At 34.3% G+C, this 18,010-nt stretch overlaps 2 protein-coding genes across 3 annotated transcripts; both read left to right on the top strand.

Annotated features, from left to right (window-relative positions):
* Positions 1–4,611: 4,611 nt before the first annotated feature.
* LOC148200441 (uncharacterized) lies at positions 4,612–9,545 on the top strand. The gene is made up of 5 exons (XM_088112952.1): positions 4,612–4,996; positions 5,051–6,669; positions 6,778–7,001; positions 7,420–7,921; positions 9,486–9,545. Exons 1-5 carry the CDS (start codon positions 4,612–4,614, stop codon positions 9,543–9,545), a joined length of 2,790 nt encoding a protein of 929 aa, XP_087969078.1.
* Positions 9,546–14,443: 4,898 nt separating this feature from the next.
* LOC124846307 (P-loop containing nucleoside triphosphate hydrolases superfamily protein) lies at positions 14,444–17,105 on the top strand. Of its 2 annotated transcripts, XM_047323542.2 has the most exons (3): positions 14,448–14,765; positions 15,117–15,170; positions 15,244–17,105. In XM_047323542.2, exon 3 carries the CDS (start codon positions 15,329–15,331, stop codon positions 16,649–16,651), a length of 1,323 nt encoding a protein of 440 aa, XP_047179498.2. In that variant the 5' UTR covers positions 14,448–14,765; positions 15,117–15,170; positions 15,244–15,328; the 3' UTR covers positions 16,652–17,105. The 2 variants fall into 2 exon arrangements, with proteins under 2 accessions (XP_047179497.2, XP_047179498.2); XM_047323541.2 differs by having other exon boundaries at positions 14,444–14,765; positions 15,117–17,105.
* Positions 17,106–18,010: the final 905 nt, after the last annotated feature.

Raw genomic sequence — 18,010 nt, forward strand, 5'->3', positions numbered from 1 at the left:
AATGTCACATAATACTTACCATGTTATCAACGTATTTTATTGGCGCTAAAGTGTAAAATGAAGTGGTGCTCAATGTTTGCCCAATTATCTCGCATACAACCCTAAACATAGAAATATTAGTCCATCACAAACAATAAAGTTCCGCTAACCACAAATACAATTCACAACAATTACCTGTATACAGTAGTGTCTCTTACGCTGACTGCATTGTACAATTGGTCAACATCAACAGTGCTGCTTGGATCACCAACAAAACTGCGCAATGGGGGGATCACCAATGGTACGACCTCCCGTTCATCATCATCACCATCATCATCAATTTCAATACAAACACTTCGATGATGACTTCCTGAAACTATCTCATCTTCATGTGCAGTTTTATCGTCCCCTCCTACTTCCGTATATGCATGTACAGGGTCTTCAGCTGCTCCACCATCACCTTCTTCTTCAAATCCGCAATCACCTGCACCTGCAGGCTCTTCATGACCTCCAACTTCAGGTGCTTCATGAAGTCCACCACCAACTTCTTCATTAGTACCACATGCATCTTCTTCATTAAAGATTGGAGTTTGACAAATATCAAATAACTCCCTCGTAAGAACTTCAATCTTGGCATTCAATGCTATGATATCTCGATTGTTTTTCCTCAATCTCTCCTCGGCACTTGCTTCCTATGTGTCATCATCAGAGCTTTCATCATCATCTTTGTCAACCCTGGATCATTCAGCCAACGATCCTTCACCCATCCCTCCGTCATCCATGTGGAAAGCAGCACGGATTTCGGTCAGATCACGATCTTTCTTTCTTACATACCACTCCAGGTTTAATTGTACCAAACACACACAAGAAAATTTCGCAGATACGACAATCAATATTGACATAAAACATATAACGAAGGTTGAAAGACTTACATCTCCGGTCTGAAATATATGTTCAATTTTTTTAGTCCTTCAATTATACCGGAACCATCGCATTATGCACGGCAACATCCTGTGAGAAGCATGACCATGCAAAGAAAGTCTTTCAACCGCCCAAGCCTACAATATTATAATATTATTTAATGACACCTATTAAATAATGTTCTTCATTCCATTAACATAATAAACTATAAATCATGTTACCTGCAACACGGCCACATTGCCACTAAGAGTGAGTGACTATGCGATACCTCCTCTCATAATTTTCTTCATACATTTATTTAAATTCTGTACAATATGTTTATGTACATCGGTGCACCAATCATATAGACACAAACTGTCTAAGTCATCTAACACTACAAAAGGCATGTTACAAACATGCCTTGACTTCTTAGGAAAATAAAAAGCAACCAAACAGACTAATATATATAGCCTACATACTACATCAACCTCAATGTTTTTATCATGCACAATCACATTAAACATGTCCGTCAAATCCTTCAAACTGATGATTTTTGAATTAAACATTTCACCAACCAATCCAACTACTTATTCATCAAAGGGAATCTCTAAACCGCCTATTTCTAAACATGTGCTCATGAACACATCAATAACAGAAAATGGCACCAATTGTTGACTAACTCTAAAACTATTATCATGCCTGGCCCACCGGCACACCATCACCTTCAATAATTTCAAATTGACATCCAAAGGGCTTAGAATGTTCAAACACCACCTAAATGGAGTCATCCTAATGCGCTCGACATGACCCTTTCCTAGTAAGCGATTCATTTCAATAATGATCGATGAGTCCATCGAGGTAAGAAGTCACCACTACACAAAATTATGATAACTTTATTAATTAAATAACTTATGAGGATAAAACATAATCTATAAAAACAAAATTAAATTTTATCTCACACTTCGTTTTTAGGCTTCCATTACACCTGCACCAACAAAACAACATTCCACACAGCTGTACATAAATGTACAAAATACAGTTAGGGTTCACGCATTTTGACTTAAAACAAAAACACAACCACAGCAACAAAGGAAAAGAACAATGTGCTACAGCCACGTCGAACAGACGGAAGTCCACAACACTGTCACGAAAACCAAAACGACACCAGCCTTCGAACGACAAAGAAGATGGAAGAATAGATGACACAACGACAGAGATGAAAGAAGTCAAGACAGAAGTGCACAAATTTGTTACCACCCCCAAATCGACACTAAGGTTCCGACGACGGATAAGATAGAAACGTTGGATGACACAATGAGAGTTTTCAACGAAGTGTAGAGGCAACGATTGCTGGACAGAGCATTGCTAGCAATTTCAAAAGCGTGAAAACATTTTCGTAACCTTTTCCTTCCTATTTTTCCCTTCCACTCAACATTTTTCGGTTTTTTTTTTAATATTTTTCGCCTATGCAAAGCCGCCACCTGGCGTTGTCAAAACGTTGGCAAATATATGTTGTCAAAGAAACATTTTCGTATTATATTACATTGAAAGAGTTTTGATCTATATTTTGGAAGTAGAGAAAAGAGATATTATTATATTTTTAACAATGATAAAAGTAACTTGAATATTGAGTAAATATGTTTGAAGTTATTTCTTCTTAGTTGTATTTACATATTTTGTTTATAAATGTTGGTGTATTTACATGAATTATAATTGTATTGAAATTCACAATAAAATTTAGAGATTTTTGTATTACTTAGGAAATTTAATGTTTTCATACTATTATGATATCTGTAGATATTTTGTATATTAAAAGTTGTATTGTATTGTAATAAATTTGGTTTTATGTAAGATAAACAATTTTGAGATCTTTCACATGTATATATAATTATAATTATGGGTAATTACGCAAGAACCAAATATATCAGCAAATATACAGGATAATTTGTATTATAACAAGTATAGTATCTACATGGATTTGGTAGAAAACACAATGTTTCAATTATTTCGTTGATAAAACAGTAAAATGATTGTGAAGTGTATAAAATAAATTTGTTTCGTGAAAATATTGGAAAACAGTTTGGAGTAAAAGTGAGTGACTTTAAGGTGATTAAAGTGTGTTAAAGTTTGACTCCACCAATTTGTCCCTCACTTGTAACAAATCTAAATATGATGTTGCAATTAACCAAGTAATGGGAATTCTCTTTAAATGTAGCTTTAGGTTCATTCTTAGCACCTAGAGCCTAAGATCACCAAACTTTAGTATGATCCCTCAATGATTACTTGAATGGATCGCATGCATTAAGGTTAGGACTTTATATCTAACTACAACATTAGATCTATTCCTAACATCTAAAAGCATATAGGAGAATTGGTTAGACCACAACTTAAAACTAGTTTCTAAATCTCTCTAAAGAAATCTAACAAAAGTTGTCCAAAAAAAAAATCTAAAAATAGAGAAGAAATTATATTTTTATAGACATTGATGGGATGTCTTCAACAGTGGCTGACATGGCTCCATTTGTGAGGTTTACTCCCAAGGTGAGTTTCTTCTATGGCTTAGACCTTGTGTTTTTGGTGCTTTATGTTTGGTGACTGATTTTGTTGTGACAACATACATTATAAACATGTTTTCTTAACTTTGGGATTGTGTAAAATATTATTAAATAATGTTGGTTTAATTTACTTCATGAAGGGGTTTAATGATTTTTTCAATTGTCAGTGAATTTTTACGGTGAAGGCATCAAAACTGCGATTTTGGTGTTATATTATAGTTGGATTATCTTTATTAAATAATTAAAAATGGAAAGATGGAAATATTATAAAAAAGGTTAAATTTAGGCATTGAAGAATTGGTTTCCGTAAGGTATATATATTATATTAAAGCCAAGTACAAGAAAATAGGTGGTAGCGTTTTTAGCATTCAATTTCATTAAAAATATTATATATTTATAAGTTACCGTAATAGTAATAAATTGGTTTAATCATTAAGGAAATCCCTTTTTTGGAGCAGAATCTCAATTTCGTCCCTTATTTTTTCGGTTTCTCAATTGGATCCAAATTTTTTGAAAATTGCAACAATTGGGCCCCAACCGTTAAATTGGGTCCAACGCCGTTAAGCTGTGTTTGACGTGGCACGTTGGGTCCCGTTTTGTAATTGACGTGGCATTAGGGATTGGGAGAAGTTTGTTTGACATGGATAATTATATTTTTTAAAATACAAATAAAAGTAAAGTACGAATGAAATATAGGGATTGGGATTGAGATTCAATTTTATGGAATTAGGGATTGGGAGAAGTTTGTTCTGAGATTGAGGGGTTGTTGTAGGCTTCGTGCAAAGGTCCATGAAATTCACAAATTGGGGTCTGAAATTGGAGATTTAGGGTTTAATCGAAGTTGACGTTGACAGAGAGTGTGCTTTTGTCTTCGTGGTTGAAGTTGTGGGACCTTGTTCCAATGGAATCTCGAGTGGCTAGGTCAGTATAAGTTTGTTTTTGTATTGATTATTGATTACAGAGGTCATATGTTGTGTTATTTTTATTGCGATGTTGGGTTGTGGTCCCTGTGGTTGTATTGTGTTTCATTTTTTATTGCGTTGTAGTGGTCCCCCCATGTTTAAAGTTATTTTTCTCTGTGTGTGTGAGTGTGTTTTGTTTATGGTGTTAATACATGTTTTGTCGTCATGTGATTGCATTATAGGTGTGTAAAAACATATATATAGTGTTTTGCGTCATGGACGAGGATATTGAGGTTGTCTTTCACCATGGAGGGAAATTAGTTAATGATGGGAAGCTTAAGTATGAAGGGGGGGAGACATCTAGGTTTTTGTTTGACCCAGATGTTTGGAGTTATTTCGTGGTTGTTAGTGTAGTAAAAGGTTTGGGATACGATGGGTTTAAAGATATGTGGTACTCTGTAGGAGGGGCTTCAGTGTTGGATGATAACTTAGAGTGTTTGTGTGATGACACTGGTGCCATGCATATGGTTAATTTAGCTAGGCTGAATGGTGAGGTGCATGTGTTTGTGATACACCCTGTTTCTGAAGCCGAAGTCATACATATGCTGGAAAATGTTGGTAATGATGAAGGACAAGTTGAAGAGATGACTGATGTTGATGGTGAACAGCAAGAGATGAGTGATGTTGATGGTGAACAGCAAGAGATGGGTGAAGAACAAGTCCAAGTTGAGGCTGTTATGGAGGAAGAGGGAAACGGACTCCAACAAGTTGGTGTTGTGTTGGAAGAGATGGGTGATGTTGATGGGCAAGTGGAAGTTGAGGTTGTTGTTGAGGAAGAGGTCCATGGACTTGATGAAGTTGGTGGTGTGTTGGAAGAGATAAGTAACGTTGATGGAGAAGTGGAAGTTCAGGCTGTTGTAGAGGAAGAGGTGCATCAAGTTGAAGAAGTTGGTGGTGTGTTAGAAGGACATATGGGTGATGTTGATGGAGAAGTGGAAGTTGATGTTGTTATGGAGGAAGAGGTGCATGAAGTTGAAGAAGTTCCTGGTGTGTTAGAAGAAATGAGTGATGTTGATGGAGAAGTGCAAGTTGAGGCTGTTGTGGAGGAAGAGGTGCATGGAGTTGAAGAAGTTGGTGGTGATGGTGAAGATGAAGGTGAAGAAATGAATGAAGTTGAAGAAGATGTGGAAATCCGAAGTTGGAATTCCTCTTTTGATGGAAATAGTGAGTGGTCAAAGGGGCTTGTTGATGTCAATGTTGGTTGTGATATAGATGATGATATACATGCAGATTTGGAGGGAAATATTCCAATGGAAGTCCAAAGTGTGTCAAATGACTTTAGTGGACCATATTCCAGTGGGAGTTCTGACAGCATGTTTGATGTTAATGTAGAGGGTGGGAATGATAGAGGTTTGTCAGATGATGAGTGGGAATCTGAACAATTAATTAGTGATGAAGACAATACCGATGTAGAGGGTTATGGGAGTTTTGCAACATTTGTTTTGCCAAAAAGTATAGTTGACTTCAAGTGGGAAGTTAGGACATATTTTGCTGAAAAACAAGACCTTTTGGATGCTATTAAAAGTTATTCCTTGGATAATGGAAGAAATATTAAGTTTGTTAAGAATGATAAAGAAAGAATGAGGTTCAAGTGTTTGGGTGCAAAAGGTAAATGCCCATGGAAGTTGTATTGTGCTTATATGAAGGCAGTCAAAACATGGCAACTGAGAACTATGCTGGACAACCATACCTGCAGCAGGGAGTTCAACCTTAAATTAATTGATGTCAAGTGGTTGAGCAAGAAGTTAGAGAAAACAGTTAGAGAGAATCCAACAGTTAAGGGTGTGGATATAAGGGAAAAAATTCAAAGGAAATGGAACATTGGTATTTCAAGGTGTATGGCTTATAGGGCCAAAAACATAGCAACAGAGCATATTGATGGGTCTTTCAAAGAACAGTATAAAAGGTTATATGATTATGCCCATGAGTTGGTTGCAAAAAATCCAGGCTCAACAGTGAAAGTAAAGGTTGAGGATGTAGGGGGTGAAGTCCTTTTCAAGAGATTTTATGTATGTCTAAAGGGATGCAAAGACAGTTTTCTGTCATGCAGGCCAATTATTAGTTTAGATGGAGCATTTTTGAAAGGTAAGTACAGTGGTGAGTTATTAACAGCTGTGGGCAGAGATGGAAATGAGCAGATGTTGCCTATTGTGTATTGTGTTGTTGAAGTTGAGAACAAGGATTCCTGGAGGTGGTTCTTGGAACTATTGATAGATGACCTTAGAGGGGCTGAAAAATGTTCTTCATTTACCTTCATATCAGACCAGCAAGAGGTAATACTCATCATTAATTTATACTTGTACATTTGAACTTTAGGCCCTCAAGTATTGGTTGCCTGTACAGGAATACATTTGAACTTTACTTGTATATTTGTATTGCAGGGTCTTCTTCCAGCAATACAGGAATTGCTTCCTGGAGTTGAGCAAAGGTTTTGTGTGAGGCATTTGTATGCCAACTTCAGGAAGAAATTCCCTGGCAAAAACCTCAAACGTTTAATGTGGAGGGCAACTACAGTCACACACCCACAAACCTGGGAGATGGAAATGAGAAACATCAGAGGACTGAACGAAGATGCTTATAAGCATTTGATTGCCATCCCTCCAAGGTTATTTTATTATTTGTTGTAGGTTATTTCAGAAACATTAGAGGACTGATACAATGTTAACAATTATTTTATTATTTGTTCTAGGTATTGGTCAAGATCAAGGTTCACTTCAAGAGCTAAATGTGACACCTTAGAACAATATGAGTGAGGGCTTCAACAGTGTCCTCCTAACTACCAGGAGTAAACCCATTATTACCTTGTTGGAGGAGATACGGTTGTACATCATGCAAAGATGGGCCAAGAACAGGTCAAGGATATCATCATTTACTAGATCCATTTGTCCCAAGATTCAATCCAGATTTGGAAAGGAATCCCAGTTAACTAAAAATTGGATTCCTAGGTAAATTCCATTAATGATTTGTTTGTTATGTTAATTAACTAATGTGGTTGATAATTATTGTTGTTTTCTTCTACACAGTTGGTCAGGCAACAAGCTATTTGAAGTTCGTCACATGTCCAACAGTGGAGATAAGTTCGTAGTGAACATAGATGACTCCTCATGCACATGCAGAACTTGGATGATCACTGGAATTCCCTGTTGTCATTCATTAGCTGCTATGAAGTTCCTCAACATTGATGGAGAACAATTTATTGACCCTTGCTACATGAAGTCCACATATGAGGAGACATATTCATCAATTATATATCCCATAAATGGAGCCAACATGTGGAACATAACTCCATATCCTGATGTGTCTCCTCCACACAAAAGAGTATTGCCTGGAAGACCAAAAAGAAAACGAAGACTAGAGCAATGGGAAACGAGGAAGGATGATTCAAGAATGACCAAATCTGGGTTGCGGAAAAGATGTGGCATATGTAGGGAACATGGCCATAACAAAAGTCGTTGCCCATCAGCCACCCAAGCAGGACCTTCAGCCACCCAAGCAGGACCTCCATCCACTCAACAATCTGAAATGGCACATCAGACACAACTGATAACAGTTGAAAAACTGTTATTTTCATGCTTAAAATTGATACTAAAAGGAACCTTTAACACTCAGAAACTAGCTTGAACTCATATTTTTGCTTTAGTTTTGTGAATAAGAGAGTTGAAAGTGAATTTAATGGTTTTGTGCAAGATTCCCTTGATTTTGTAGGCTAATTGAATTATTTGAAAGAAGAATTGAAGTACCGAATGATTGGAGTGCTGAAAAGTCAACCAGAAACCAGAAAAGTCAACTAGTCAACCAGAAAAGTCAACCAGTCAACCAGAATATGGAAAAAGTCAACCAGACGAGTTTTTGGCCATTTTTCTGCGATTTTATGATCTGTTTGGGCCTGGACCCGTTTTCTATTATTTTTATGTCCTATTTAAAGACCTAGATGTCTTAGGGTTTGTATCTTTGGCTGGGAGGAAGCAGAAACACACTTTTCACCCCTTGGGGGTAGATTGGGAGATGGTGACAGCTCTCCTCTTCTCTTTCTAGGGTTTTTCTATCTCTTTCATTCTTCCATTATTGTTCATCTAGTTTCACCATGAATATGGTGAACTAAACCTTGTATTGTTGTTGGGGAATCAATGTAGTCTTGTGAAACTCTCATATATGAAATTTGTGTTTTAACATCTTATTTTAAGATATATGCTTTCTTTCATCTTTAGTTAGGGATTTTCCTCCTTGCTTAATGCTTGCTTTGTTTAACTCATTCATTGCCATGATTATTGATTTTGTCGATATGGGAACGTACGGGGAAATCTAGATCCGGGGAATTTCTCCCAATAGCATATTGGTTGCCTTTAAGCTCCTACACTTCAAAACTAATTACTAGGAATGCTAGGAATTGTATGAACTTGTAGTTAAGGATAGGCCTTCTTGCAAGGTGATTTAGAGAGTGGCATTAGCAATTGATGAAAAGAATGATGAATTCCTAAAGTATATGAGAGTGAACAAGATGAAATTGATAACCCCAACAACATACTCATCCATTTAATTCATTAAAGTGTTTGTTTTCCTCTTTTCCATTGATCAAATTCATGCATACATGTTTAATTACTGTCTTTTGCATTTAAAACCTACAATCAATTGTTCACAAGTCTTAAATAATCAACAACTCATATAACTAACTAGGCCGTGAGTCCTTTGGGAGAACAATACTTGGTCTTACCGAGTTTTATTACTTGATACGATTCGGTCACACTTGCCGATTGTTAAACAAGTTTGTGGCACCGTTTTTCGGTGTTCATAAAAATTCATCAACAACCTGAAGCCTAGTTCACTATATGAATGGACTTTTGTAATAGTTTAAGGGTAGACAACACCTTACTGCTTTTTTAAGGAACTTTTGTAATAGTTTAAGGCTACAAAGTAGTACATGTAGCAAAAACATGCAACATTCTGCCTCATACAATCACTGTTATTGTGCTTCTGCTTTTGAAAACACATTGAAAATTCTGGTTTAATGATTATTTTGTTGTGGTTGAAATTCTGGTTTTGGTGTTATTCTGGTTTAATGGTTATTTTGCTTTTGCTATTGAAAACACAGCCTTGTATATTTGTATTCTGGGTTAATGCTTTATTCTGTTTTAATGATATATTTGACTAATCATGGTTGTGGTTATCACTTCACTAAGAAATCACGTTATATGTTTGGCCAGAACTTACAAACAATACTTTGCATTACTTCCTTACCAAAAGTTACAAACTTTTGAAGTCAAAATAACTTTGCTTCATTGCATCCTGAGTACATTCCATCATAATTACAATCAAAACACTTCTATGAACGACACAACACTAGTGTAACTACAATCATGTTCACAACACAAAGAACACAAACAATCCCTAACAACACGTTAAGCCTATTTTCCAATTTCTTCACTGACAAGTCTAAATCACTTATAATCTTCCATCCACTTTCCATTGCTTCTCTGTTCAACAAAGTCTCAGTCTTGCCTTCACTCTTTACACTGGTTTCCCTTTCCACAGTCCCATCATCAGCACACCATTTGAAGTAATTGCAACCACCATCTTCACCACCATTCTGAGAGAAGAAAACATCAATTACGGCAGCCTCCAACTAAAAAAACAACAACAAAAAAACCTTACCTTGAACTTAGGGCAGCCCCAAAATTGCTTGCCTCTGTTCTTAGATGTTCTCGTAGTTCTCACAACACATTTCATCCCACAATAGCAAAACGAACCACCACTGCTACATCCTCCTCGACCACCAACACAGACCACATTATCGTCTTCCTTCCGCCACCCACTGCATAACGAAGATGAACAACAATGGGCCATCTTCAACCACAACGAACTTATCCACCTTCGAAGAAGAACAAGCTCAATGAAAACTCAGGCTGTTATTAGGGATTCAAGCACACATTTATACAAATTTATCTCCCTTCCACTTTTCTCCCACACTTTACCAAGTTGTTTTTTTAATAAAAAACCTAAATGCACATCAATCAAACACGTGAATTCAAAAATTCACCCCAGCGTGCCACGTCAATTGCGAAAGGGGATCCAGCGTGACATGTCAATTACAAAACGGGACCCAGCGTGACACGTCAAACACAGCTTAACGGCGTTGGGCCCAATTTAACGGTTGGGGCCCAATTGTTGCAATTTTCATAAAATTTGGATCCAATTGAGAAACCGAAAAAATAAGGGACGAAATTGAGATTCTGCTCCAAAAAAGGGACTTCCTGAATAATTAAACCTAATAAATTTGAATATGAGATTCTAGAAATTTAAATAAGGAGAAATATATAAATGTTATTAACTATTTTAATTAAAAAATAAAATGGTTGTTATTTATATTTAAAGAGTTTATTTTATTTTAAAAAATACTCTTGAATATTGTTATATTCTACGTATATTTACAAATTAAAAGATATATTGAGATATTATTACATATAATTAGATATTATTGTTAGATAATAATAATAAAATATATTATTTAAGGACTTGTCAAAATCAATTAGAATATTGAGTTTTTATAGAGGTTTAGAAAAATAAACCCAGCAGGATTAGGTAGGACTTCTATTTATATTATGTTAAGGTAGAAACCCTAGTCATTAGGAAAAAAGGTAAAAACTTTGAGGGTGTCGTGAGATTGAGAGTTTGATCGAGTAAAGAACATTGTTTATTCTAAAAAATAGGCTTAACGGGAAAATCAGGTAAAGGAAGCTATCATTTTGTTTATTTGGTTATTATGAATGCATTGGTCAATTCGTTGTACAGGTGTGATGGCTATCTAGGTTTGTTGTTGTGATAAGGATGTGCGTGTTCTTTTTTTTTTCTTTGTTATGAAACTAAGATTATTATAGGTGCAATATAGGTTATGGATGTTAAATGTTTAAGTTTATGGATACTTTTTGAAGATGATGCTTGTAATAGTCATGGTGTAGTGATAATTCTAGTTTGAAAAAATTTTACGTTTTAAGTCTTGAATGTGTAGTAGTTGAAGGTGTTGTTTTCATTATCCTATTGATTATTTTAATTCATGATACCCACGCCTACCACCTTTCTAGGTAACTACTTCTAGGTGAAAGATTATCAATGGCTTAAGCCTCAGTTTAGGGCTTGAGGTTTCCCTCAAAAGTGTGTTTTCTTTGTGTGGTTCAAGCCTCAGATTTTACGTTGTAGTCGCGCTGAGATTAGTTTGTTTTAATTTGGATGATTAACGTAGACATTTAACATCATCAAAACAAAATAAGTGTCAAATTATCATCAAAACTAGCTTATATTGAGCACTTATCAATAACTAAACATCTTAATTGAATAATAATTATTTTGTATAATAAAAATTGTATTGTATTATAATTATAATAAATTTGGTTTTATGTGAGAATTGATAAATAATTTTGAGATCTTTCATTTGTATAACTAAACATGTAAATTGAATAATAATATATACTTTTATGATAGTGTTTGTTATCATCAAAATCACTTAGAACTTTTGTCTAATGAGATATTATCATCTAGTCTTAATAATCTCTCATTTTTTTTCTGATGACAAAATTTTATAATTGTGAAATATTTAAAACACTTTTTAATTGAAGTATCTGAGTATAATATAAGAATGCATCACAACACATTAATGATCAAAATGTAAAGTATTATATTTCATACTATCATAGTTATTAAGTTATAGGATATCATAACTTAAAACAATGTAGAAAACATTCATAAGAGTATCTAATATAAGAGAATAAGATTATCTAATATAAGAGAAAATAAAAATTTAGACCATATTAGATGAATACTCATAGTATAGTACTAAAACTATATAAAGAAATATGAATACAAAATAAAACAAGGAAAATACAAGGAATAAAAAAATGCAAATAAAACAAAATGTGAACAAAATACAAAATCATATGTACTTCTCTCCTTTTTTGGTAGCTACAAAAAGGTGAATAAAAGATAAAAAAACATATTTGTTGTAGAGGAGGTCAAGGTTGTTGAGATTGAGAACAAATGAAGGGGTTTAGAGAAAGGTTGAAGGTTTGGACCAATTAGGTGAAAGAAGATTGAATTTGAGTAACAAAGTTAGTGACAACTTGCTCTACATGTTGTTGAGCTTGTCTCTCTCCCATAGCACATTGTTGTTTTGGTAAAGCTTTCAGTTATGCTCTAATTGCATCGAGCATATCTTAAACAATTATAATTACTTCAAATTGTCTAACCCTACCTCATAACCAAAAGCTTGAACCTCTTTGTCCTTTGTAGCTTTTTTATGCTTCTGGCATTCCAAAACAAGACATAAGGCTTTCCTCTTGGTTTGTCAAGCATTTTTGCCATGCTAGAACACGAACATTGTTCTCTACATGCCACATATATAGTTGTTTGTAGCATCTAGTGCAAGGTGTATGCAGTATCTCTTTCAAGCGAGAGTTGGACGTTGGCAAAAACAATATTGTTTGAGACATAGTAACCCGTCACCCATCTTGGTATGCTTTTTGCATTAGTTTCCAAATAAAAAATCTCTCTTCTTGTAAGAACATGGTAATCGTACCATCTAGAGAAAACCTATTTAGAGGTCTTAGGAATGGTAGGTAACAAATAATAGTTTTTGACTTTTTGAAGTTCAAGGCTTTGAATATGGTACAAAGTAACGAATAAGAGTGATACACAATTCAATCTTGCAGAGCTATACAAAGTCCATGAAGCAATCATCTAATTGTTCATATCAAGTGGTCTAGTGCATTCAAAAAAAGTGTGTAAAAACTATTATAATATTCGTCTTGTGAAGTTTTTTCCTTGTGAGTTTAAGTATATTTTAGAGTATTTTTATATATATTTTTATGTTTTTAACTTAATAGGGGATTAAAAAGGTATGTATTCATTATTACTAGTAAAGGTTGGTATGTTTGTTGTAACCTAAAGATGTTAGTCTGCTCGTTGTAATAATTTGTTTGATTAATGAAATCTTTTAAGATGTTTTTAAGAAAGAATTAAACATAGTACAAAGTGGATAAGAATAAAAAAAATTTATATGTTTGATCTGTTTAATCTAAATAATTGAGTATAATTTCATGTAAAAAATGAATCTAAAGTTTTGAAACATGTTATTCTATCAACATTTTCTTATTGCTTTCTACTAACTTTTCATATAAAGTTCTCTATATTTAACAAAATTTTATATAATACTATGGGAATAAATATTTTAAAATTAAATATATTTGAATTGTAAACTTTTTTATGTTATTATTTTTTATACTATAATAATATATAAATGCTATTAAAAGTATATCTAATATATTTTTTATAATTTAAAAATGTATAAAATTTAAAATATTAGGAATTTGTTTTATATTTGACAAAAAAAAATAGGAGTAATATTAAAAAATGATACAATATAATTAATCATAATAATAATTTGTAAATATTTTAAATTTATGTTAATATAAATTCAATAACAGTATTTAAAGATTAAAGATTAGAATTAATTATTCTTAATATTTAATTAAATTTTTTTTGGCACCATTAAAAATGTTACAAAATATAATTACGACTAATAATATTAATTATTTTAATATTTTGTTAAGATAAACAATAATAAAAAAATTGGCATTCATAATTAATGTTAACATCAAATTAATTTGAATGGAAAATATTTATATTAAATTTAATTTATAACGTAAATTATTAACAAACTGTGCTTTGTCTAACTGAGGATTCTTCCATTATTTTTAACGAAAAAGAATATACTTCTGACTTAAATAAACTTGATCACTCTAATATCTTAATCCTAAGATATAAAATCTTCTATTAAATCCAATAAGAACTCATTTTTAAAGTTCTATTAAATCTCAACTATTTAATAACATGTCAACTAAATATTTAAAGGACTTAACTTTCATAATTGAAAATGAGACTAAAATTACATTTGTATTTTGTTATAAGAGTTTGATCTAATCTAGAAGAGATTAATCTTATCTATGATATTATAATGGTAAACGTAATGTTTATTCGAACTTGGTAATGAGCAAATAAAATAAAATTAAAAGTTTATCTTTTCTATTTACGTAAAAATAAAATCCGCTTCTTGTTTCTTCTGCTATGATCCTCCCCTCGCCGCCGCACACCACCGTTCTTACTGTTCCTGAAGCAGTCGTAATTCAAGTTCAGTTTTAGTTCCACCTTTCACATTTGAGCGATTGAAGCATTGCACGCAGTTGCAGGGGGCAGTAAATTTATTTCTCATAACCCTAATTTTGGTTAACCAAACCCTCTTCTTCTGCATCCTTTTCCTCCATGACTGATCCTCACGCCTATCACAACAACCCATCTCTCGGTACCGATGCTGATGCACCAGAGGGTAATGCCTTCTATTTTATTTTCCTTAATTTTGATCTTCATGTTTTAGTTTCTGCACCCTCTTTCTTGCCCATCAACGTTCAGTTACCAATTTGACGGTTTTTTCACTATTTAGGGGATATATTAATTTTTGGTTTACCTCAGACATCATTTAGTAAAAAGGTTAATCCTTCAGGGATGAAATTTAGGGTTTATTCTTATATTGAATGATTATTGTGATTTAATTTTTGAGATACTTTCTCTGTATTACTTTTGATGCCTTGATCTGGACTGCTATGTCTTCTAGAGATGTGTTTTGGGAATTCAGAAAATATTAACCCAATTGAGCTCATTTTTTTGTTTGTGATTTTAGATGCTGGGGAAGATGTCAAGCTGAGGTCTAGGGACCAAAGACTGGCTCTGCAAGGTGAGCCTAAGTGTGTTATATGCGGCCGCTACGGTGAATACATATGTGATGAAACTGATGATGATGTTTGCAGTTTGGAATGCAAACAGGCACTGCTTGGAAGAATTGCGAAATCATTGGCTCCTTCTGGAAATCTTCTGCCACCTAAAAAGATTCCTATGGCTGATGAATGCTTTTATGTTAGTGATGCTGATAACAAATCAGGGACTGCATCTATGGCTAGTGATCTTAGAACGGAACTTGATATTCATGTGAAGGGTGATGTAGTGGCACCGGTTTTGTCATTCTATGCCTGTAACCTCCCTGATAAGCTACTCCACAATATAGAAGCAGCAGGATATGACATGCCTACACCTGTCCAGATGCAAGCAATTCCTGCTGCTTTGACGGGCAAAAACATGCTTGTTTTGGCCAATACTGGATCTGGGAAGTCTGCTTCGTTTCTTATTCCTATAGTTTCTCGTTGTGTGATTCATCGCCAGCAATATGTTTCAGTTAAGAAGCCTTTGGTTATGGTGTTAACACCCACCAGAGAGCTCTGTATACAGGTCGAAGAGCATGCTAAGATGCTTGGCAAGGGATTGCCTTTCAAAACTGCACTTGTGGTTGGTGGTGACGCCATGGCTGGACAACTCCATCGCATTCAACAAGGGGTGGAATTGATTGTAGGAACCCCGGGAAGACTTGTTGATCTTCTAAGTAAGCATGAGATTGACTTGGATGATGTCATGACTTTTGTTGTGGATGAGGTGGACTGTATGCTGCAAAGGGGTTTTAGAGATCAGGTCATGCAGATATACAGGGCTCTGTCACAACCCCAGGTCTTGATGTATTGTGCCACAATGTCTAATGATTTAGAGAAGATGATTAACACGCTGGCGAAAGGTACAGTGGTTATCTCTGTTGGAGAACCTAATAGAGCAAATAAGGCTGTGAAGCAGGTAGCTATTTGGGTTGAGTCAAAGCAAAAGAAACAGAAATTGTTTGACATTTTGACAACTAAGAAGCATTTTAAGCCACCTGTTGTAGTATATGTGGGATCCAGACTTGGGGCAGATCTTCTGGCTAATGCAATTACAGTTGCCACTGGAATTAAAGCAGTTTCAATTCATGGGGAGAAGTCTATGAAGGAAAGGAGAGAAATAATGCAGTCCTTTTTTATTGGTGAGGTCCCAGTGGTTGTAGCTACTGGAGTTTTAGGCAGGGGGGTAGATCTGCTGGGTGTAAGACAGGTTATTGTATTTGACATGCCTAATTCCATTAAGGAATACGTACATCAGATTGGAAGGGCATCTAGAATGGGAGAAGAAGGTGAAGGTATAGTTTTTGTGAATGAGGAAAACAAGAATGTCTTTCCAGACTTAATTGATATTCTGAAATCTGGTGGAGCAGCTGTGCCTCGGGAGCTTGCCAATTCACGGTACGCCACAGGATTCTTCTATGGTGGGAAGGCTTCGAAAAAGAGAAAGAACACAGGATAGTTTCTTCTTGCAGTTTTCTATCTTCATGTTGTCAACATAGAAAACTGCAATAGAAAATACATGTATATGTTATATGTTTTATGAAAGGTCTTCGTTCTAGAATATATCAAACATTCAAATGAACAGAACTTGTGACATAACTAGAGACGTTATGCTTTTGTGATTATTAGATTAGAAAGTCTCAGAGCTGTTTTACCCATAAGCAAAAACATAAAGATTGGAATTGGAGAAAGGGATGAGATCTAAATGCTTGTGATTATTTTGTCTTTCTGTTGAGAAGAAAAAAGGGTAAAAAGAGTGTCAAATGGAGATTCTATCCAAACTTCTGATGCTTGGAACCCATTTTAGCGATTATGGTGAGTGTGCCATCTTTAGCTAACCTTTCTTATGCTATGAAGTTGGCTTCTGCAATGCATGTCATATTTTTGGGCAGCTTCCTTATTGGAATCATATACTTGAATTCTCACATTGACTGCAGCATTAAGTGTCAATATCTCTATAAAACCTTTTACGAGAGAAAAATAAGAAAAAGAAATAAAAATTTGGCTTTTATATAAATTAAAATTATTTGTAAAGAAGATAATTCAAAACCCTACTATCAGTACCCTCCCTGATCACCCTTGGCATATAAAAAGGGTTGTGATTTGTTAAGCAGGGTGAGAGTCTGGAATCTGCATTTTCTGTCACGTTTGGGGTTCTATTAATTTTGGGGATTTTAGCTGTTTTTTAATAAAAAAGATGTTGGCAGGGGGTTTACATACACATACATACTATTGGTTAAACGTAGGCTTTGATTTACTTACTTGAACAATTACTATGACCAAAGCCTCAATTATTATTTAGTATTGTCTTTGTTTCCATGTATCATATTTTCATTAATGGAAATTACTACGACAGTCTCATCATTTCCACAATTTCTTTGCACTTCCTCAAATTTTTAAAATGACCATTTTTAAAATTGCCACTTAAAACATGTGAAGCATTAATCACGCGATATTAACAGAAATATTATGATAAATCATAAAATTATTTGTCAATTTTACTATCCAGTTCTTGACTCCTTTTAAAATGAAATATTAACTAGTAAAATTACTTGATCAAATTATATTAATTGCACATGTAAAATCAAATATTGTTGTAAAAATCTCCAGCCTTGATATTCTATCCCTTTTTATTCTCAGAACTACTCCTTTCACTTCAGAACCATCTGGCTGTGCACCTACTTCCATAGATATGTTTAGACACCACTCAAATAACCAGAAGTTCTTTTTCTCCATGAATTAATGGAAATGGCCTTTAAGATATTTGTGAAAGGCCAACCATTAGATAATGCAATAAAAATCATTCTTAAAAATAATA

This window comes from Vigna umbellata, chromosome 4, assembly GCF_029865625.1.
Source record: "Vigna umbellata cultivar VRB3 chromosome 4, Vumbellata_1.0, whole genome shotgun sequence".
NCBI lineage: Eukaryota > Viridiplantae > Streptophyta > Magnoliopsida > Fabales > Fabaceae > Vigna > Vigna umbellata.

Bases quoted from the DNA above. Each gene is read 5' to 3' on its own strand.
- LOC148200441 (XM_088112952.1), top strand. From the start codon at position 4,612: ATGGACGAGGATATTGAGGTTGTCTTTCACCATGGAGGGAAATTAGTT. The intron at 6,670-6,777 runs GTAATACTCATC...TTTGTATTGCAG, and splicing joins TCATATCAGACCAGCAAGAG to GGTCTTCTTCCAGCAATACA. The intron at 7,922-9,485 runs GCACATCAGACA...TTGAAAACACAG, and splicing joins CCACTCAACAATCTGAAATG to CCTTGTATATTTGTATTCTG.
- LOC124846307 (XM_047323541.2), top strand. From the start codon at position 14,702: ATGACTGATCCTCACGCCTATCACAACAACCCATCTCTCGGTACCGAT. The intron at 14,766-15,116 runs GTAATGCCTTCT...TTGTGATTTTAG, and splicing joins CGATGCTGATGCACCAGAGG to ATGCTGGGGAAGATGTCAAG.